The 22,465-nt window shown below is 36.5% G+C and overlaps 6 protein-coding genes across 6 annotated transcripts; 4 read left to right on the forward strand and 2 right to left on the reverse strand.

Annotated features, from left to right (window-relative positions):
* Positions 1-533: 533 nt before the first annotated feature.
* LOC117917358 (stress-related protein) lies at positions 534-1,816 on the reverse strand. Its single transcript, XM_034833600.1, has 3 exons — positions 1,652-1,816; positions 1,279-1,503; positions 534-1,205 (listed from the first exon to the last, which is right to left on the reverse strand). Exons 1-3 carry the CDS (start codon positions 1,685-1,687, stop codon positions 720-722), a joined length of 747 nt encoding a protein of 248 aa, XP_034689491.1. The 5' UTR covers positions 1,688-1,816; the 3' UTR covers positions 534-719.
* A 2,207-nt stretch (positions 1,817-4,023) lies between these two features.
* Positions 4,024-6,450, forward strand: LOC117917482 (alkylated DNA repair protein ALKBH8 homolog). The gene is made up of 4 exons (XM_034833782.1): positions 4,024-4,283; positions 5,013-5,044; positions 5,528-5,734; positions 5,926-6,450. Exons 1-4 carry the CDS (start codon positions 4,064-4,066, stop codon positions 6,247-6,249), a joined length of 783 nt encoding a protein of 260 aa, XP_034689673.1. The 5' UTR covers positions 4,024-4,063; the 3' UTR covers positions 6,250-6,450.
* Positions 6,451-7,832: 1,382 nt separating this feature from the next.
* Positions 7,833-9,778, forward strand: LOC117918867 (xyloglucan 6-xylosyltransferase 2). The gene has a single exon (XM_034835820.1). It carries the CDS (start codon positions 8,102-8,104, stop codon positions 9,458-9,460), a length of 1,359 nt encoding a protein of 452 aa, XP_034691711.1. The 5' UTR covers positions 7,833-8,101; the 3' UTR covers positions 9,461-9,778.
* A 1,233-nt stretch (positions 9,779-11,011) lies between these two features.
* On the reverse strand, positions 11,012-11,903 carry LOC117918868 (translocator protein homolog). Its single transcript, XM_034835821.1, has one exon. It carries the CDS (start codon positions 11,830-11,832, stop codon positions 11,275-11,277), a length of 558 nt encoding a protein of 185 aa, XP_034691712.1. The 5' UTR covers positions 11,833-11,903; the 3' UTR covers positions 11,012-11,274.
* A 1,804-nt stretch (positions 11,904-13,707) lies between these two features.
* LOC117917250 (dol-P-Man:Man(5)GlcNAc(2)-PP-Dol alpha-1,3-mannosyltransferase) lies at positions 13,708-18,850 on the forward strand. The gene is made up of 13 exons (XM_034833459.1): positions 13,708-13,974; positions 14,060-14,094; positions 14,431-14,568; positions 15,378-15,446; positions 15,537-15,694; positions 15,773-15,839; positions 15,942-15,995; positions 16,324-16,412; positions 16,942-17,058; positions 17,637-17,767; positions 17,859-17,937; positions 18,271-18,327; positions 18,423-18,850. Exons 1-13 carry the CDS (start codon positions 13,827-13,829, stop codon positions 18,592-18,594), a joined length of 1,314 nt encoding a protein of 437 aa, XP_034689350.1. The 5' UTR covers positions 13,708-13,826; the 3' UTR covers positions 18,595-18,850.
* Positions 18,851-19,502: 652 nt separating this feature from the next.
* LOC117917645 (heat shock factor-binding protein-like) lies at positions 19,503-22,092 on the forward strand. The gene is made up of 5 exons (XM_034833985.1): positions 19,503-19,709; positions 20,524-20,574; positions 20,837-20,860; positions 20,950-20,992; positions 21,589-22,092. Exons 1-5 carry the CDS (start codon positions 19,707-19,709, stop codon positions 21,726-21,728), a joined length of 261 nt encoding a protein of 86 aa, XP_034689876.1. The 5' UTR covers positions 19,503-19,706; the 3' UTR covers positions 21,729-22,092.
* The last annotated feature ends 373 nt before the right edge of the window (positions 22,093-22,465 follow it).

Consider the following 22,465-nt stretch of genomic DNA (forward strand, 5'->3'; position numbering starts at 1 on the left):
TAAAAAATATAATTTATGATTTTATTATATTATTAATATTCATATTTTATTAAAAACTATTTATTTTAAATTCATTTGTAATTAAAAAAATTATTTTTATTTTAATAAGATGTGAATTAAATTTATATAAATTATATATAAATCGAAACTATAATTTGTGTTTTATATAGAATCAAAATAAAAAAAATTATTTTTAAAAATAACTCATCTAGTTCTTAAATTTTTGAAAAATATTTTTAAAAATAATTTGATAGAAATAAAAAAACCATTTAGTTGACAAAAGTTGAAGTTTCACTTATACATAGGATTTAATTTTTATTAAAATGAAATTTGATTCCATTCCTATCACAAGTAAAGAGAAAAAATACTTACTTTCACTTCTCATTCCAACATGATTGATAATCTAACATTTCTCATTTAATAGCTGACTTTATTATTAATGAAATAATAAAAGAAAAATATTTAAAATTTTCAATTATTTAGTATTATGAAATTCTAAGGAATATATAAATTTTTTAAAAATATTTTATAAATTTGCCTTTTATACGGTAATCCGAAATAATTTACAGGAAACACTCAAACCATTAACAATATTTAGTATAGATGCTCATCACAGTATGTTTTATTGTTTTCCCAAATCCCAACTATAGATAAAGCCAAAAAAGCAAAGCACCCAAACAGGACTTTAAAACAAACCGACAGCCCAAAACTAATTGCCATCATTGTGCCAAGGGAATAGCATTCCCATTGGTTTCCACGGTGGGGAGAGCGCTACCCTCCTGAAATACCTTGGCGATTCTCTCTGTTGGAATTAATGGCAGATACAACGCTACCGTGTACCCTCTCTCGGCGGTGTAGGACACACTCTGGTTGTACTTCTCCGACCAGTATGCCGCCGTGGGGACTACTACTTGAGCCACTTGAGGGAAGAGCGGAAGCCGATTCAGTGACCTCCAAGCTGACACAGCGTACTGCTCCGCTACCGGCTCGTACTTGGAGCAGAGCTCTTTGGCGGTGGGCTCGCACTTACTGTACACGTTCTTCGTGATGTTCTTCGCGGTGTCCACCACGCCGGCCCGCTGGACTTCTGAAGCCACGGCTAGGGCCAGCTCAGGAGCCTTCTGAGCCACGGTGATCGCTTGGCAAGAAGCCCGCTTCACCAGCGATGGCACGTGACGTTCCAACTCGTAAATGGACGCCTCAACCTGTAAAGTTACACCATCATGTTAGCGTATTATTGCAGGTGGTGCTAAAATACGCCAAGAGCGTTCTTCTCACCTTGCGATCGACGAACATGAGGAGTTCGAAGGGAACGTCGTAGAACTTCTCGTAAACCGGTCCAATAACGGTCTTCACGGTGCCTTCGACGGTTTGGACGCCGGGCTTCAGCGGACCAGAGTTTTCCTTCGCGTACTCGTAGAGGCTTGAGAAGCAGACGATGACATAGATCGCTGCCACTTGGACGAAATCCAGATACTTCAACCTTTTCTCCTCGCCATGAACCTAAGAATATCAATAGGCCAAAACCAAAGAGATCTTAAAACAGATCGTTTTTTCGCCTGATTTTCCTTCGTTTTCTCAGCATCCAAACAAAAAATGAAAAAAATAATTCCTTTCAAGTCAGATCGAACACCAAAACAGAGGAATTTACCGTTTCTGGTTGCTGTTTGGCTTCTGATTCGGCCATGATCGTACTATTTCACTGGCTAAGTTGCGGCTGTGCAACAGACACCTAGTTTGCCTTCGCGAGATTCTTCTTCTACTTGCTCCTTCGATTATAACGGAGAGGAAGCGGAATCAATAACGACTCGCGATTTATAGGGATCCCAATCTAGGGGCGACGATCTCCACGACCATCCACGGAAAACTACGACTGGTGCCACGTGGCGAGCTTCTAGATGGTTGATGAGATTCAACTTGTTGAGGCTAAGTTAACTTCATCGCTTGGATCAAGCGGGCGGCTTATGATTTATGAATATTTACACGTGGATGCTCGTGAACGCTTCCGATGACAAGGCACGTCCTTGCCACGTGGCTATTATGGATGGCACTTTTCTCGATACGTGTCGGAATTTGGGAGGGTGTGTTGTGCATGGCACGGATAGCTATGCAACCATTGGCACGATGACCAAGGTTGTTTAAAACGTCACCGTTTCGTTTCCTGACGAATTCGAATTAGGTATCATTAGTTTAAGACAAATTGAAAACAGTCTTTCTCAAAAGTAATATTAGATGATTGGTAACGTCAAAAAGTAGAGGATTAGATGTCAAATTTTTCTAAAAGAAATACTTTGCCTGTCTGATTGATTCTTCCGCACGATCCTTATCTCCCTAAGCTGGTCCCACATCGAAAGCTAAGGTTTTATCTTGATTCCTGGTCTCTTCCCCGAACTTTTCCTTTTCTATTACAGCCAAACAAGGCCATCATATTACAACCGCCAACAGTGTGGAATGCGTTCCTTATCCAGAACTGCACTTTTATTTACTATAAAAGGTAGGGATGTTATAGTTGGATAAAATTTTTTGCTGTGGGAGTAGTACAAAACACAACCAGAGAAAGGCCAGCAGTGAAGTAGGAGGGTTAATTGAAGATAAAGCCACGGTTGGATGATAGAACTGAAGGGTTTGGACCTCTGGACCTAGGGACCTCTTATTCTTATTTGTAGAACCTAGACTCCTAACTAGATGACTCTTACCAATTTCAATACTTGGATGTTGAGCAAAGAGACACGTGTGGTTATATTTTCATTCACTTGTGTCTTTACTCTTGACATGGGGGTGGGCGGATGAGCAAGCTGTTGTGTGGAGCATGACTTGATTGGGCAAGGTATGGACTAAGGCCAGATGATACCAAGCACGTGAGCCAAGCGTCATGTGAGTTGAGCAAGGCATAGGGTTAGGTTAAAGGGGTGCAGTCAAGCCTTGGCACATACCCAAGTGGTGGGCTCGGACTGGTGCAGCCAAGGGGCACTGACATGGACCAATACCATGGGCTTCTGACACACTGTGCATTTCCACACCTTGCTGATTGCGTGGATGGAAGAGCAATGGAAAGTTGGCCGAATTGCCATGCAAGCATGACACATAGTCGTCACAACACCTAGTCTAGGGTTGAAAAATGGCGGCAGATTTGGCACGCATCACCTTTCTCCCAACCCGCTGTTAATTTGTATCTACTCTTATTCCCATAAAACCCCTCTTTAAACAATTTTTTTTTACTTTTAAAATATTAAAATTTATTGAAAGTAAATATAATTTATAATTTTTTTTTATAAATGTTTATAGTTTATTTTTATGAAAAAAATATTTTATATAAATTAAAACAAATTTGAAATAAAAAATATTAATTAAAATAATTTTTCATTTAATATTATATATAATTACTTTGGGACTAATGGGATAAAATTATATTCAAACCCGACTCAAACCCATTTTGAGTTTCAAAAAATTTCTTCACACGTTAATATTTATCTTAAACTCATTCCTACCATCCCTCACCAAATCTAAGGAGTTGTAGGGCATTAGACAAGTAAGTTGTTGAGAAAAGCATGTTAAACATGTGGTATGAGTTAGGCAAGTCTTTGTTGTGCCAAAACATGTGGCCTGCAAGGATGAGGCAACAATGGCATGATTCAAGGAAGTAGACAAACTTAATTGGTGACATTAAAGTTTTTGGCATTTATCTTTGATTCATGGTAAGTTATAAGAATAAATCAAAATAATAATGCAAGATGGTATAGATTCCATTTTGTGATATGTATATGAATATTATATCATATGTTATATTAATTTATTTAAAAAATGTAATTTAATGTAAGTATTACCAATGTTTTAAAATTTATCGAACTGTTTATTTTTGGAATTTTTGTTTCATATTTTTTATATTTTCAATTATTTTTGTAAAAACATCCTCCTTTGGTGCACTTGAATTTAATATCCTAATCTAATTATGGGCCTTCAAGCCCACAAAAACACATTCAAACTTGAGGCCTCTCAGAAAGAAAGTCAGGCCCAAATCGACACTCCAAAAGGCCTCCGTGAAGCAACAGCAAAGACTCAAAAAATGGAGGAGAAGCAGAAGATACTTCTTGAGGCCGTGTTTGGCGAATCATCCGACAGCGAAGACTCCGATCACCATCCGCAGAATCGGTTGGAGGACTCTTCAATCCATCCCGAGAAAAACCCTAGCTGGGAACCCATCAGCGAGATCAACGGCCTATGGCTCTGCAGAGATTTCCTCTCTCCGCAAGACCAATCCTCCCTTCTCTCCGCAATCGAAAAAGGTTTCATCCTTTTCTTTCATTCTTCCCTATGTTTGGGTGCTGAGGAAATTCACTTTTCCCAGGATAAAATGGGTGTGGAGTCGGAATTTTTCTGTGGTTTAATTCTCTTATTTTCTTTTCACAACCTTTCCTTGGAAACCAAACGGAGCACTGTGTGTTTAATGTTGTTGATAACAACTGTCATATTTTTGAGCTGATTTCAGTAGTTATCAGTGAAATGGGGCATCGGTCTTGCGTTGTGTGGATATGGTTGAAATCAGTGGAGCAATTTAAGGATAGGAAAATCTATCTAGAAGTTTCAATAGGTTCAAAGATACAGGGAGCATCATATTCTAATGGTGGATAGCTTGAACGTTGATAATCGATGTCTGCAATTGAGTAGTTGAGTTAATCCCAATTTGTAGAAACGTCAGACCATTCTTGCCCGCTCATCGAATTCCTTTAAATCAGTGGTAGTTATTGAACCTTTTTATTAGAAGTTGTGTTTTTGATCCAGATGCTGAATGTTGTTGCTGTACAAAAATGGTTATAAGGCTATGAATAATTGGGGTGTATGTTTTGTAGTTGCATTGTAACTATTCCCTCTTTGAAGTTGCTTTTCTCAAAATCTTTGATCTGTACATACATTTGCGATATTTTCGGATTTACTCTGGGGATGCAGAGTCCTAATCCTCATTGACTTTTCTTGTCAAATTCTTACAAATCTTGTTTTACACCATGTGGTTTCAGAAGGATGGTTCAGTCAAGCCTCTCATAATCAGGTACAATGCAGCTTCAAACCCTAACATATAATATCTGGAAACACTCTACATTCTAGCAGTTTTGGTGTTGTCATTGTAGAATATGAATTACCTTTTATAGTCTTATTCTCAATCACTTTTTCTATTCTTTGTTTCTCTTAATAAGTTTTGTATTTGAAGGGGTGACACACACAAACAAGAATGTGGAAATAAGCTTTGAGTTTGAATTGCTTTCAACAAAAATTGGTTAGGGACTGAGGAAATAAGAATTTTGAAACTAAAAGGAGTTGCTTGATCAAATGGGAGTAGTGCTTTCCTTAGCAATGTTGGGAGTCCAAAATTGATAATATATGTTTAACTACGAGGAATTGGATAAGTATATGATCCGCACTTAATTTATCTAGTTCTATTAGCCATATCCTTAGCACTGCATTCCTTGTTGGGAAGGTCTATCATCAATAGTGGCTTTTCTAAAAGAACAAATATTTTCCTTGTGCTGTGCAGGCTATGAGGTTTGGAAACCTTCCTGAGTGGGCAACTGAACTCTCTCATTCCATTCGTGAGGTGGTGCTTTTTAGCGATTATGTTTCTGAACACATGGACTCAGTGACCTGTGATGGGGATAAGAAAGGCTGCCTCTTGCCATCTGAAATATTGTGGAGAGAGCCCCTTTTTGATCAACTAATCTTAAATGTATACCAACCAGGTGAGGTGCGAATAACTTCTGAAAGTTCAAAGTTATTGTTTTGACATATACTTGAATGAATTGTGGATTCAATGTGGCATTTTATCATCAATTCCATTGGATCAGAAGAAGAGTGTGATTCAACTGGTCAATAAGTTCAACAATGTGAGTAGAAATTGAGATGATTTTTCTCCTGTCTTTTTTTTCCTGTGTGCAGGGTATCTGTCCACATGTTGATCTCATGCGCTTTGAAGATGGAATTGCCATTGTTTCTCTGGAGTCATCATGCATTATGCATTTCACCCATGTTGATGATACAGAGGCTTGTGACAGTGGAAGGGAAGGAAGAAACTATTCGTCCATGACAAAGATTCCTGTTTATCTGACCCCAGGATCTCTAGTTCTGATGTCGGGAGAAGCTCGCTACTTCTGGAAGCATGAGATAAATCGCGAGCCAGGATTCCAGATATGGGAAGGGCAGGAAATTGATCAGAAGAGGAGAACCTCTATAACACTGAGGAAGCTCTGCAAAATTGAGTAGTGTCTTCATTCCTCCACCCATTTGCCCATTTCAGGGATTACCAGTTCCATAATTGTATTCCAAAATGTTTGTTTGTCTGCAATCCCAATTTCAAATCTGCAGAAACTAGGGTTTGAGATTTTGAACTGCATACCTGTATCAAAACTAAAATGACAAAGCCACATTCATATTGCAGAAGAGAAAATTGAAGTTTTCAGATGTTGCCTGCTTTGGAAACAAGATGAACACAGGGTGGAGAGCCTATTTGCCACTGTAAAATAGGTGGTAAAACCCAGATGGATATGCTAGGAGCTATGTAGTTGCAATTAGTAAGAGTGCAACTCTTTTATTTCACTTTTTTAATTTTTTAAATTTCATCAACCACTTTTGATTTTCTCCCTAATTCTAAAACCACTCCCAATCTCTTAGTTGTAGCCTCCTTATATGAATAGCATAGTGGATGCAGATGTTTTTTTTTTTGGATAACCGTGGATGTCCAAACCCAAGGTCGGCCCATCTGAGCTAACCCTCAGGTTAGGTATGATTGCTTGATGGGCAAAGCCAAGAGCCAGCCACTAATGATTCACATTCTCTTTGGATTCCAAAAGTAATCAACACCATGTTTATTATATTCAAAAAGGAAGAAGCCAGTGGGTACTTTCCTTCAATTCCTTGTTCTCCACCTATTCAATGTATTCATACATTACCAGTAGGGTTTTGTAAGAAAAGAAAATAAAACATATGTTTGGACCTTGTACATGCTAAATTTATTTTCATCTTCTAAAAAATAAAGTTAAGAAGGAAGGGATAAAATGTGCATTCATGTTTTCAAAATTTTGTTAAAGTGAAAGATATGTTTGGTTACAATTTCTATATTTAGTTTTTGAAAAATTTGAAAGAAAATAAAAAGGAAAAGTAAAAAAAAATATATTTTTAAATTTAAAATAAAATAAATTATTTTTATATTAAAATATATAAGTTTTTAACTACTTTTAATTATATTTGATTTCTCTAACATCAAATTTAGAAAAATAAGTTTATTTGGATTTTTTTATTGTATTAATACTTTCTTAAAATTATAATAAAAAGAAAAATGATCTTCTGGTTTATTGTGAAAAATAGGGAAGAAAACTAAATATAATTATAATTACTTAAAACTTATACTTTTTAAAATTATTTAATTTTTATATGAAAGATAAAAAATAAGTTAAATATGTTTGAAGAAGTTCAATTTCTTGGGTTATATTTGGTTTTTGAAAAATATTATTGAAAAAAATAAAAAAATCATATATTTTTTTTTAATTTTTACTTTTTCCCCATTTTCCAAAAAGAAAAAAAAGAAAAAAAAAAGGGTTTGGGACCCACATTCCATGAGGACTAATTTGGTGTATTAAAAACAGTTGTCATTTTATTTAATTTTTTTTTAAATGAAAAGCAACTTTAAAATATGGAAAGAAAAGAATAAAAATTAGACAACTTTTGAAGGAAAATCCAACCTTAAACTTTGAGATGGGAAGTTGTTTCTTTGGAAAATAGTTACTAATAATGTGGATTTATTCTGGTTTTATCAATAACAAAGCTGTCGTGGGTTCCACTCGTCGGAAGTCGGAACATAGTATGTTTGGATTACTCTGTCAAACGTGTCCGAATGAGCTGTAACACATGATGGGAGCTGAATGCTGGTGTTTTTGTATGGATACAACATAACACGTTTTGTCCCAAATCTGATCTGCAATCCCTACTTCTAGGGGTTTTTCCTGTGGTTGCTCAAGAAAAGGTTCGTGCTTTAGGTTCTAGGGTTTCCAATTCGATCGCATTATCATCAATGCTCATTCAATCATAAGTTTCCTGTTCGATTCCGTTGATCGCAACAATGATAGAGAGGTGTTTGGGGGCTAGAAGAGCCCGGCAGATCCACAGAGCTCTGCGCCATTTCAAGGTCACCATCCTCTGCCTCGTTATGACCGTCGTCGTCCTACGTGGCACTATCGGGGCAGGAAAATTCGGCACTCCGGAGCAGGACTTCGTTGAGATTCGAGACCACTTCTCCCCGCGCAAGCGAGCCGAGCCTCATCGGGTTCTCGAGGAGGTACAAACGACGTCGTCTTCGTCCAACGAGCTTAACAACTACGCCACCTTTGATCTCAACAAGCTCTTGGTTGATGAAGAGGACGATAGCGAGAAGCCCGATCCGAAAAAGCCCTACAGTCTCGGCCCAAAAATTTCAGATTGGGATGAGCAGAGATCGAAATGGCTTGAACAGAACCCTAATTTTCCAAATTTCATTGGACCCAATAAACCTAGGGTTCTTCTTGTTACTGGGTCGTCTCCAAAGCCTTGTGAAAATCCAGTTGGTGATCATTACCTATTGAAGTCGATCAAGAACAAAATTGATTACTGTAGGCTACACGGGATTGAGATTTTCTACAATATGGCTCTTCTGGATGCCGAAATGGCGGGGTTCTGGGCGAAACTGCCATTGATTAGGAAGCTTCTGTTGTCTCATCCTGAGGTCGAGTTTCTATGGTGGATGGATAGTGATGCAATGTTTACAGATATGGCGTTTGAGCTGCCATGGGAGCGGTACAAAGATTACAATTTTGTGATGCATGGATGGAATGAGATGGTCTACGATCAGAAGAATTGGATTGGATTGAATACTGGGAGTTTTTTGCTTAGGAATTGCCAGTGGTCACTGGACATTCTTGATGCATGGGCCCCCATGGGGCCAAAAGGGAAAATTAGGACTGAAGCCGGGAAAATTCTGACCAGGGAGCTGAAGGATAGGCCAGTTTTTGAAGCTGATGATCAGTCAGCAATGGTATACCTTTTGGCTACGCAGAAGGATACGTGGGGCGGTAAGGTGTACTTGGAGAGCGCATATTATTTGCATGGCTATTGGGGGATTCTGGTTGATAGGTACGAGGAGATGATTGAGAATTATCATCCCGGGTTGGGTGATCACCGGTGGCCCCTGGTGACTCATTTTGTGGGGTGTAAGCCATGTGGAAAGTTTGGGGATTACCCAGTTGAGAGATGCTTGAAGCAGATGGACCGGGCGTTTAATTTTGGCGACAATCAGGTACTTCAAATTTATGGGTTTACCCATAAGTCATTAGGGAGTAGGAGAGTTAAGAGAACAAGGAATGATACGAACAATCCACTTGAGGTTAAGGATGAGCTTGGACTGCTTCATCCAGCATTCAAAGCCGTGAAGGTATCTTCTTCTTGATTGGGCTGGCATGTTTACTCTTCTGCTGCTAGATGGTCAGGATTATCTATGATTATGTTGTCCATGTTGTTCCTATGTATGCCATATATAATGTCTGGAGATAGTATTCTTTTGTTCCTAATCACTGTTTAAATTATAAAATTATAATGCTTTTAGAAAGAAAACAGAGCCTTTTTTCTGTTTGCAGTTATTCAATTTTGTAGTTTCTTTTACTTCTTAACAAGTTTCATTTTTTTTTTTCAAAATTGTAATGCTGGAATGACTTCGGATCATCCATGTAAATCCATTTCCCTTTAATTTTGGCTGTACATTTTAGTTGGTTAGCTTGATTGGAACTCATTGCATGATGGATTACTGAAACTACTATTAATGTTATTGTTCATATGGTGACTGGTCCTATAGATGATGGTCTCTCTTTTTTGTGGACTGTTGGATGGCTTGAGCCTGAATCATAGAATAGTTCAGTTGTCCTCTGTCCTGCCTATTCTTGCTTAGCAAACTTAATTTCCGTGGCTTTGAAGAAATAACTCTTAGGCAACATCCATGTCTGGATTGATGCTTTATTACTGTATTTTTACGGGTTATCACAGACCTTTTGATTACAAGTTCAATACATGGATTATCAGTTACCCATGTGCTTAGGAACTGGTTGACTCTGGGATTAGCCGACCTTCTTTGTTCATATTTAGTTCTAGGTCGTGCCCCTGGTTGCAGTGATATTTTTTGAGTTCGTTCAGCTTAATCTTGTAGCAGGTTTGTTTATGACCCATTTACTGATCCAGAAATTCACATCTAAGAATTGATTGTTTGTGTGACTTGAGGAAAGCTGATATTGCCAGAGACAATTGGCCGTTGAATAGTCTCAAACCATAAAGCGTATATGTTTTAACTGTAACAAAACCTTGACATATCTTATATCGATCTATATCAAGTTTACTACTATGTAACACAAGATGTCCACCCCTTTGGCATCCGTGAATGATCCTTCTCTAGCTTCAAAATTAACCGCAAAGCTTCCTAGTGTGCTAAAACATATAGTAACCACAAAGAAGAGAAATTTTCGTGCAAATTTTTGGAGATTGTTCTGAATGTACACAAGTTGGGTAGCCCAGGCAAAAAAGAACAATCCCGTCAGTGTTGTAAGCATTGTTTTGAGACAAGTTGCCTACCAGGGGACCCAATGGCCAACAGCATATTTGAGACCAGTTGCCTCTATTGTGATATTAAACACTTTCAAACCACCCCTTTTATCAACCCCAGCGGCACCCAGAAATTCAATTTGATCAGCGGCGCCCCTTTTATTGAGCTTAGATCGAAAAAGTTGATCACAGACAGCAGGAAAACCAGATTGGTTTACCAAAATTGGAATTATATAAGATGGTAATTAATCTCAACATGACCATTTCTCCAAATTTTCCTGCAACCTGTATGAATTATGCTGCTGATATTGTTAACTTCAAATCAAAAGAGGAGATATAAAATTCAAATAAGAGAATTTATGGCATTTTTCTATAATTCTTTCTTTTCCTATCACATAGGAACAACAGAGGCTACAGAATATTTGAATCACATTGATGGAAAAACACAGAACTTTGCTCAACTTTTCAAAATCTTTAATACCATCAACAGACTCTATATAACAGACCTCCTTCAAACCACTGCCAATACAATTCTTTTCTCAATTTCATTTTCCCTTGAACCAAACATAACCTTTCCCTGAACGAAGGTAAATATGCTACAATACAAAGCTCCAAACATAAAGGGTCCTCTAACCCGTTACTTACACAACAGACACAAAAAAAAAACCCAGCCTTTCAGGCAAAAAGAAGCTTAAGAGTTACAACACCCACATAGGCAGTCCAAGCCAAACACGGTTTTACCAAATCACCTGCAATCGGATTCACCTCTCTGAACATCCGGGCACAACCTACCAAGGCCCCAAACAGTCCCATGCATACCACCAACCCCACCCGAGTCCCTCCGTATCCGAACACAATCGGGTCTCGGATCAAGCTCAAGGCGAGCTGGGCTACGAAAAGCGGGAGAGCGGTGGGCTTTTTGTGGAAGCCGCCCTCGGCCCACACAAGCCAGGCGGAGAGGCCCATTAGGAGAGACGAGGCCATGGAGGTCGCGTGCACGGCCCACAGCGGCGGGAACCAGAAGGGCTTTGGCAGAGTTCGGTAGCGGTCAGTGGCGCCGGAGAAGTAGATGGTGACGAGGGTTAGGGACAGAGGGATGGAGACCGCTGTGGTGAGCGAACGAAGGCCCCGTTTGGCCATCGCCATTTTCTTCTCTCTTTTGGTGGTGTTGTTGGTGGGGAAGGGCGTGCTCGGACCATCTTTGATGCGTTGTTTCAGATTGGTCGAAGCCATGAAAAGAAGAAAAAGAACAGAAAGAAAATAAGGTAGAGAGAGAGAGAGAGAGAGAGGAGAAGAGATGAGGTGAAATGGAGGAATTTCAGGTGGAGAGTTTATAGAGCAGAGCGGGATTTTCTGGGGAGTCCGTTTGGAAGGTGGGGAAGTATGTGACACGTGGGCGAAGGAGGTGGTAATCAGGGGCATAGGTTCTGACACGTGGAGTTGGATAGTGCCAGCAATGCAGATGAAGATTTGCTTTGACCCTCCACCTGTCGGCATTGTTTCAATCTGACATGGGGCTGAACTCATGTTGAATTGGACTTTGGGCCAGGTATCTCTGAACCTATGCTATTTATATATATTCCTATTTTATTAATTTTCTCCGCAACTTTAGAGAAAATTTCGGGTTAGGTGCACAATTTCTACGGAAAAAAAAAATTGAAAATAGATGTTAAAAACACTTTAAAAATTGATTATTTATTTATTTGTTTTAAGAATAAACCATACAAATATTTTTTTTTCATTTTTCCATGTCATTCTCACATCCCGCACCTTTAAGAGGATTTTGAAAAAAAAAATACAATATTTTTTAAAAATATTTATTAAAATATTACACTTTTAAAATTATTTTTAAATTAACGCACTTACAAGGAATTCAATTGAAAAGTATGAAAAAAATAATTTTAATTGAATTTTAAAATTGATTTTTAAAAATATAACTTTCATATTTGAATCAAGATTTTATTTTTTCAAAAGATAAATTTTAATTGATATTATTAATAGAATTATTGTTTTGAAATAATTTCACCTTTTGACAGCTTCAACTTACATGAGTATCTCATTGGCAACATGATTAATTTTCTTTTATTTTTATATATTTAATTTTTAAGTTTTGTTGTTTTAATTTTATTAATAATGTTTTTTATTGATGATATTGTACATTTGAGGTATATTTTTGTTAAACAATTATGTAATGAGAAATGAGATTCAATGAACTCATGAAAGACCCATATTATAATAAATATATTAAATAAATAATTAGATAAATTTGATTATCATATGGTATATAAAAGGGATAATCTCAATTTTCTTTATAAATTGGGCACATTTGGAATTGTGAGGGAAAAAGGAAGCCAAAAAAAAACAAAAGAGAGAAAAAGTAGAAGAAAGGAAAAAAAAAAAAAATTTAGGTATGTTTGATTCTTGCATTGCAAAATATTTTTAAAAATGTTAAAAAAATGATTTTTCAATCATAAGAAATACGAAAAAAAAATATAATTAAATTAGTTATAAATTTAAATATATTTGTTTTTTTACATAGAAGAAAAAAATCTAAATTAAAATAGTATATAAAAATAATTTATTGATCTTAATTTTTAAAAATTTTAATTATCTTTTAAAAAATATAAATTTCTAAATTTTTAGATCAAACATAACCTTAAATTCAATAAATTATTTTTATATATTATTTCAAACATATTTCCTTTATTTTAACTCTTTTATATAAAATTAAATAATTAAAAATATATAAAAATTTAATTAATTTTAATTATATTTTATTTTCTTTTGTATATTTTTTTTTTTACGTGAACCAAACAAGGGTAAGGGCATGCTCAATAACATTTTCTAAAATAATTCTTAAAAATTTGGAGAATAGTTTTTAGAACAATTATGGATTATTTAGTATTTTTTTTTATAAAAAATCTAAAATACAAAATATAGTTTTCTTGACTTACTTTTACTGAAGTTACTATTCATTTGTAAAATATAAAAAGTTTTCAAATTTATTTAGAGGAGTCCAAACTAATTAAACTTACACTTACTTAAATTTTTATTTTACTTTATTTATTTATTTTTCATTTCTTTCTGGGAACTCTCAATGACCCAAACGAAGCCTGAGGCCAACCTTAGACTGTTGCACGGTGACCCTAGGGCCAAACACCCTCCTTGGATGACTTTCTTTTACTATCATCGAACAGCAGATTTGAGAGAAATCCAACAGCAGAGGCATGGCAGCATCCTCAGCAGCCAGGCGCAAACCCTCACAGAAATCAGATTCTCCGCTTAAAATTTTCCGAAACCCAAAAGTAGTCTTCGCTTTTGCTTTGATTTTCATCGATGCCCTCCTCGTCTTTCTCATCATCACCTTCGTCCCTTGTAAGATCAATCTCTCTCCTCTCTCTCTCTCTATGTTTTATGTATTGTCTTATTGTGACTGTTATTTTGGTTGCTTCATTTTCAGACACAAAGATCGATTGGGATGCTTACATGTCACAGGTGAGATCATTTTTTTGGGAAACCTTATGAATTAATTTCGATTTCTGCTCGTTTTGGTTGCTGAGATACCCGAGAAAAAAGAAACGAAAGTAAAATTGAAAATTCAGCTTCACTGAATTAAGTGGTTATGTTAGCCTGAAAGAATTGGGGTCCTTTTTGTTCCTGCTTTTTTCTCTCTCGTTCCTCTAAACAATGGAATTGTGATGTTTGTGATTTTATTTTAATTTATTTTCCCATGCATTCTTAGTAACCAAACGGGGCGTTGTGGTTGGTTTTGGGTTTTATTGTCTAGTTGAATAAAATGGGTTAATTTCATTTGTTCCCATTAACGAATAGGTTACTGGGTTTCTTCAAGGAGAAAGAGATTACACGAACCTGAAAGGCGACACGGGACCTCTGGTTTATCCAGCTGGATTCCTGTATGTTTATTCTGCTATACATTATGTTACCGGCGGCCTAGTGTACCCAGCTCAGGTAATTTATTTTTCTTGCATTTCTATTTGATTTAGGAATTTTAGGTTGGGGATTATGATTGCAGTGCCAAAGTTATTGAATTATTCTCAAATTAATCCTTATTTCACTAAAGGAATGAAAAGCCAGATTTATCCTTTATTGAATTAATTATTTCTGAATATCTCCAATGACAACACTTGTTTCTTGTTTGTATAGATGTGGGACTAGATGTCTTAGTTTTTTTTATGTTCAATAATTCATGAATCTCAAACTTTCTTCTCCGCCTACAACTACCAGCTGATTTTGACAACAGGAGCTCAAAATACTATTTCATCCATTAAACAGAGTTAAATCAGAGTCTTAATACTTAATAGATGTTTCTTGTAAAGATCATGGAAAGCACAATATACATTTTGGATGTGGGCCCTTTTTCTCTTGTGAACGCTCTGCTCTTACTTTTAGGATACTAAAGTTAGAACTGGATCACTGTAACAGCTCCAAACAGCGCATTTTGATATATGGCTTACGGCTTACCCCATTATAAGGGCTGGTTTTGTCAAGAGCTTGCCAGGTTTATTTTTTATTATAGCAATTATGTAAAAATCGGATATTAATGTAATGCGGAATGCCATGATGATACACTCAGAAAGTTGTTTGACCCCAAAATAAGAAGGAAAAACAATAGAAATTATTTGTCTGTGTAATACTGTAGCTGCTATAACTCGTAAATGTGTCTATTGAAAATATAAGATGATGGCCGTGTCTGTATATAGTTGCCACTTTTATTTGATTTTCATTTTCATGGCTTCTATTATTTTCTGCCCTTGCAGATTCTATTTGGCATTCTTTACATTGTAAATCTGGCGATCCTCCTATTTATATACTTAAAGACTGATGTGGTAAGAAATTTTCCGCCTGCTCTATGAGGTACAAATTATTTCAAATCTTGCCTTTTTTATAATTTTTATTGTTATTAAACTGTATTGCAGCTTCCATGGTGGGCTCTTTCCTTGCTGTGTCTGTCAAAAAGAGTGCACTCGATCTTTGTGCTTCGCCTCTTCAATGACTGTTTTGCTGTCACTCTCCTCCATGCTGCGCTGGCCTCACTTCTCTTCCAGAGGTGGCATCTGGGTTTGATTATTTTCAGGTAGTATTTTTATTTCCTTTTCATACTGCATTGCTTTATTGGAGTTGATATAACTTTTTTTCCTTCTTATACGTACAGTGGAGCTGTTTCGATAAAGATGAATGTGCTCCTTTATGCTCCGCCTTTATTACTCCTCATGTTGAAGGTATATTAATATATACTCATATATACATTTTCCAAGCCTGGGTTTAGTATAGAATTGCTGAAACTGGTCTTTAATCATAGTTCCCAAAACACTTCTTTACAGGCTATGAATATTGGTGGAGTGATATCGGCTTTAGCAGGTGCAGCAATAGTGCAGGTGCTTCCTTGTACTGTTTTGTGTTTTAGGATTCTACTTGTGCTTCAGAATACAGAAAAAAAGTTTAAGTTCCCAAGATTGTAAATTTATTTGAGCAATCACAATGTTCTGCAACATAGTCGATCTGACAAAATTCTCATCTATGTACTCATGCAACCTTTTGTTGAGCATTTTTCTTTCTACTTTCCATCATTTGTAATTTTTCTTTTTCCCTGTTTTTCAACATGGCTAGGTGAGTTGGACTACATCTGCTATTAATGTTATGGAGGACATTATCTGATTGAGGTATTCATATGTTTGCCCTCCTATTGGGTGAATGGTTGTGCAGATTCTGGTGGGGCTACCTTTTATTGTATCACACCCAGTTGCATATATATCAAGGGCTTTTAATCTTGGGCGTGTCTTCATCCACTTTTGGTACTTTCCTTAACCTGATGGTTGAAAATGTTGTTATGAACTAGATCTTAGTACTCTGGACTAATCCTTGTGCCCCACATGGTAACCACATGAGAAGTTGGTAAAATTGGGGGTTATAACCTTGTGGGGAAGGATAAATATGGCACTCATGAGGCCCATGGTTCAATGCACTTTTATTACACAATGGAGTAATCCACGTGAAAAATATGTGTTGCAAAGTTGTTTGCCACACAGATTGGTTCATTCTTTGGACTGCTTTTTCATGAAAGGACTACAATGTAGCAGCATGAATCTTTTACCTACTGGTCTTGTGAATCTTATCAATCTTGATAACCAGTAAAGTATCATATCCTCCATTTTTGTGATAATCAGTGCTGTTGATTAACTCAAATTTTTTCTTCACTTCTCAAAATACTTGCTAGTTTGATCAGTTTTGTATTAATTTCCTTTGAATGCGCTGCTATGCTCGAGTTTTCTTTTGATATGTTGCCCTTTATAGTTGAAATTGACTTTCACTCTACTGTATCAGGTCTGTTAACTTCAAATTTGTTCCTGAACCAATTTTTGTATCAAAACCATTTGCGGTTTCATTGCTGGTTGCTCACCTCGTGCTGCTTGCAACTTTTGCTCATTATAGGTGGTGCAAGTAAGTAAAAGCATTCTCCATTCTTTGTAATAATACACAAAATGGAAGTTGCAAGCTGAAATTTGAAGGAGATCAAATTTAAGGGAAAAATTTCTTCCCTAACCTTATATATCAGAAAAAGTTTCCAGGAAATGCTACAGCAAGTTCCTGAGATTTGTGCATGTATCTGACATTATCATTTTTTATTTCTGTGTATCGTTCATATTTAGTGTTTTGGACCTTATGAATCACTTAACCAGCAAGGTAGACAGATCTTTTGTAGTCTAGCCTTGTCAAATAAGGTTTATTGGACAATCCTAATTACCTGGCATCTGAAAAATCTCTCTCCAATCTTGATATTGCATTCTGTTTTTGGATAAAATGAACAATGATATCGAGCATGTAGTTTCTGTAGAATGAGCCTATTTTAGGGCCTCAGATATTGGACTGTTGGATTGATGAGGATGTGGGGACATGAAAGAACAAGTGCAAAGACCTGAGATCTATGTGCTGTTTCAGGCAGAATTCTAGCCTGTGAATATGCTCATATGAGTATGGGCCTGATTGAAGTTTTAGACTCATTGCTTCTGTCATTGCAGGAATGAGGGAGGGCTTCTCAATTTTTTGCATTCTAGATTTGTTTCTATGAGGCTGGGAGTTACTGGTTCTAGTTCCTTCTTCAAGCAGTTATTCAGTTGTAACTCAACCTGCAAAATCCTCAATGAAGATCGTAAGTCATGAACTTTCTCCTATTTGAGTTCAATTTGTGCTGTGTTTTTCCTGTGGATTGGACATTGAACATGGTTTTGCAATTGATTCAGACATTGTAACCACTATGTTCGTGGGTAACTTCATCGGCATCCTATGTGCCCGTTCTTTGCATTATCAGTTCTACTCCTGGTAAGTTCTGCTGACAAAAATCCTTATCTGCATACCAGTCTTAATATATGCTAGAGCTGCATTCTTTCAATCTCATTTAAATAGAATGTTCTGGGCAATATTCAAATGAGAATCAGAAGCTTATTTTTATCTTGATTGCAGCTATTTCTCATTGTATTTTGATGCAACATGGATTATGGACTACTCTCATTATTAAAAAATGAGTTATGATAACATGGGCTTGAAAAGTAGCTTTTAAAGTATTCCCAAGTCTAGATATCATAGTCAAACATTCTCCTTTAAATCGAGAAGGAATGGCATAATCTAACTGTAAAATATTGGATTCATGTGCAGGTATTTCTTCAGCTTACCATATCTTCTCTGGAAAACGCCTTTTCCTACATTTTTGCGGTAGGTTGCTCAGGTGTCTAGTTGTTCTAACATAATGATGATAAATACTTTTACTGCTACCGGACTGATCTGCGTTTTGTATTCTTATCATGCAGATTAATTTTATTTGTAGGAGTGGAACTCTGCTGGAACGTATACCCCTCAAACATCTATTCATCTGCCTTGCTCCTCTGTATCCACTTAGTTATACTATGGGGTCTCTGGACTGCCCCAGCTGAATATCCTTATGTCAATGATAAATCATTAACAAGAAACAAGAACAAATGAAGTGGAAATTTTGTCTGTCCTCCTGTTATTTATCTAGTTTAAATCTTTGAACTTTTTATACCCGTAAGTGCAAAACAGGCTAATTTTCCTTTTTTCTTCCTCCATTTTTGGCAGGTTGAATCTTGTTCTGGGTCCTATTTGAATATGATTTCAGCAGACACAGCTGCATTTGTGCAGATCCATTCCATTTTCATATTCTTAAACATTCCAGTTTGTTACTAGTTATACCAAAGATAACCTCAATGTTTTCAGGTCATTAATCACTGTGGCATGGTAGTTGGTGGTTGGCACTTGGCAGTTAGTTCTTTTTGAAAAGGGTCTGGTCATAAAATAAAAATTTGACAGAACCAGTAAAGGATTTGATTTGGCTTTAGCCACTTGGAAAGAGATCCTTTGATGAAAGTGTTTTTAAATTAAAATTTTTGAAGAATCATTTGATGTTTGAATATAAAAAATATTAAAAAAATATTTTTTTTTTATAAATAATGAATCAAATTTGTTTTAAGATAATTCTTTAATTTTTTTAAAATAATTTTGTAAATATTTGTAGGGTCCTGGTCAATGACCTTTTTGTACATTAAAGGGCCTGTAGTTTGAAATTTTGAATTAAAAGGCGCCCCTACCACTCAAAGTGGCTCTAGTTATTGAATGACGAAAATGCCCATCTTCAACTTTTCAAATCAATTTTCAATTAGCAGTGTGTACAAGGCAAGAACAACTACTGTCAATGACAAAAATGCCCCCTCATGCCCTCAAATTATTTTGCCAATTTTTTTTTTTAATTCTTCTAATCTGAATTTTAAAATGAAATTCTCTCTCTTAAAAAAAAAAAAACTGATCTAAATTTTGTAAAACTTGGGAAAAAAAAATGGAAAAGAATTTTCAATTCAGAAATTCGCTCCAAAAACATAATGGAGGAGGGTAGCAGAGCCAATATGCATTTTATTGGTTAATATTGTAGCCGTGGCAGGTCCGTTATTATACGGAATTACCAGGGAGGAAAAAGTAAATGTAAAGCAGCTGATAAATATCAATTCTTTCGCATCGTCTCCAACTTTGCTTCACGTCGCTGCGATCGTACGAAACTGCAAAGCATAGATCAACAGCCAAGAATGGTGAGGATAATCCAACTCTATCATCGTTTTTGGTTGATTCTTTGTGCGATCTGTTTGGTTCTCGGGAAAAATGAGGAAGCAATGGAAGTGGTTTTTCCTGAGCCATTTTGCGTGCATTTTCTTTTTTCTTTCATTTTTACCCCGAGACAAACATTGGGTTAGGTTTCGAGGGTTCTCAGGGCAATTTGATGGAAAATTTAGTTTTGTAGCCCCTGAGATCTGCTTTCATTGAATTATTAATGCTCTGTTTCTTGTCTTGAATGTCATGTCTTTGATTTTGTCGTTGTTGCTGCGGGCATCATAGGTTGTGTGTGATCGGTTTTCAAACAGTCTTAGGGTGGGAAAATCGGATATTCTATATTTTTGTAAAGGTTTGTGGATTTGTTGGTGGTTTTTTCGTAGTAAATTACCGGAGTCTGGGATATGATATAGTGGATGCTTGGATGTAAGTTGGATTGCAATATAGGTTGAACCAAGAAAGTGTTTTATATGACCGCCTCTTTTTTAACCAAAAAAAATCGAAAGAAGCAGAACATAGATCAGTCTTTTCCATTGGGGGAGGAGGTGATATTTCCAAAATTTAAGATCAAAAACTTCCGGTAGTATCTTAATCTACTTCTGTCTATGAGGCATTCGAATTTCAAAATTCATGCAAATGGTTATGAGTTGCATTTTAGGATCAGATTCAATATCATTTGTTGAAATAATTAGGGATATTTTAATATCTTAATATACTTCTGCTTTAGGGGCATTGAAATTAGAAGTTACTGCAAATGGTGATCAGTTTCATTTTACTAACTGGTCTTGCTGGCAGGATGGACAAAACTTGGAAGATCCAAAAAGCACTGCTGATATGACAGTTTTCGTGAGTTTCTCTAGCTTTTTAAAAGAAAAATATGGGAATTTGTCCTCCTCATAACATGAATGTGGGAATTAGAGGCCACTATGAAGGGCTGACTTATGATTAATAACCTCCTATTTCTCAAATCATCAGAATTTGGTTTTTACAAGGAAATAGTCAGATTTGAAAGGATGTAGGAACCATTATTTGACTATTGCAATTTTTCTGCCGTTTATTAACAAAGCCCCTCAGCGTTGACTCATTTTTATTGCTTTGTTTTTATCAGGTGCAAAACCTTCTTCAGCAGATGGTGAGTTGTGACTCTCTGCAAATTGCCTTTTTCTTGATTGGAAATTTTGTTGGTATGCCGCTCTTACTAAAATGTAACTTTGCTTTCAGCAATCCAGGTTCCAGGCAATGTCAGACTCCATTGTTACAAAGAATATCCTTTTTCATATTTTCAGTTTGATGGTAATGAATATGATAGGCATCAGTGAGTCAATGGGAAGAACCCATTTTCCCAACATAGGTCTTAATATGCCGTATGATTGAAGGCAGTTAAATCCCTCCAGTATAATGTTTTAGGACAAACTTGTCTATTTTCCTTCATATTGACACACACACTTGAAATGGAACCTCTATACCATCTGAGCTAGACCTCAGGGTATAAATTTGTCTGTTTTACTTTCTATTCTGTCAATCATCTTTAGCCATACATGTTTGCTATGATTCAAATCTGCGAGATGGTATGAATAGGCTTAATACCTTAGTTTGTGTGAATATACGCATATCTTGGTCTTGATCATCAGTCCTTGTGCAATCATATCACATCAACCCTAGTTTTGACGTTTCTCCTGCCCCAAGCAAATAAGAGCTCTGGATATAGAATGCGTTTATACACAATATTGGGCAAAGAGAAGTGCTAGTGTCCCTAGACTTCACAAATCACAAGCAGGAGACCAGTGGGAGTATGTGTGCTTCACATTTGCATTGAGATTGATTGGTGGGTAGTTCTTTATTTCCTTGACTTGGACTCACTTGATGAGATGGGAAACTCAATAAATGAGTTGGAGCAGAGCATCAACGAGCTGAGAGCAGAGATGGGAGCAGAGGGCTCTCCAAGCCCCTTGGCACCACCCAAGTCGAAGCCTGATGAAGTGAAGCCAGATGATAGTTAAGTATTTGATTAATCACAGTCCAAGACATGATGCTTCAAGATTTCATGCCCGACTTTTCTCCCTATGTTTGCCCGGTTGAGAAATCAAAACATTTGTTACTATAAGACTATTACGTGCACTGCTGTAGGAATTATGCAGTTAAGGATCTTCCTGTTTTCCATTTCCCTAAATCATTTTGGCAACTATGCTTGTATAGAGTGCTTTTGTTTCATGCTATCATTCAAGTGCCCCAACTGTGCCTCAATCTGACCTAGCCTTGCATTAATCTGATCATCTCATGTGAGGATTACGGCCTTCCTTCCAATGCAAGCAAGGTGGTTAATTCTCCATAACTTTCAGTACATCAAATTGGTGATATTGTGTACACTTAAATTGTGTTGTTTCTTCTCTTTCATTATTGTTATTCGTTCAACTACCACATTTCTTTTAAAGTCCGCTACTTGCAAGGGCTATATATTTTCAAAAAACAAAGTTGCAGACAGCTTTAGCTTTGAGATTGTGTCTGCAGCTCCTTTATCTCCCTTTTGTAATTTAGGACTGCCGATGCATATTCATTCTTGGTCATTAAAATAAAATTTTTTTTTTACTTTATCCTGTTACTGCAAGGGCGATTCTTTCCCTCAGTTTCGGTCCAAATCGGAGAATATTTTGTTCCCTTAATACAAGGAAGGAAAGATCAAAAGACTGATTCCTGCTGTTCCCCTTTGTTCTAATACCTGTGGCGCGAATATTAGGAA

Source organism: Vitis riparia, chromosome 7 (genome assembly GCF_004353265.1).
Source record: "Vitis riparia cultivar Riparia Gloire de Montpellier isolate 1030 chromosome 7, EGFV_Vit.rip_1.0, whole genome shotgun sequence".
Taxonomy (NCBI): domain Eukaryota; kingdom Viridiplantae; phylum Streptophyta; class Magnoliopsida; order Vitales; family Vitaceae; genus Vitis; species Vitis riparia.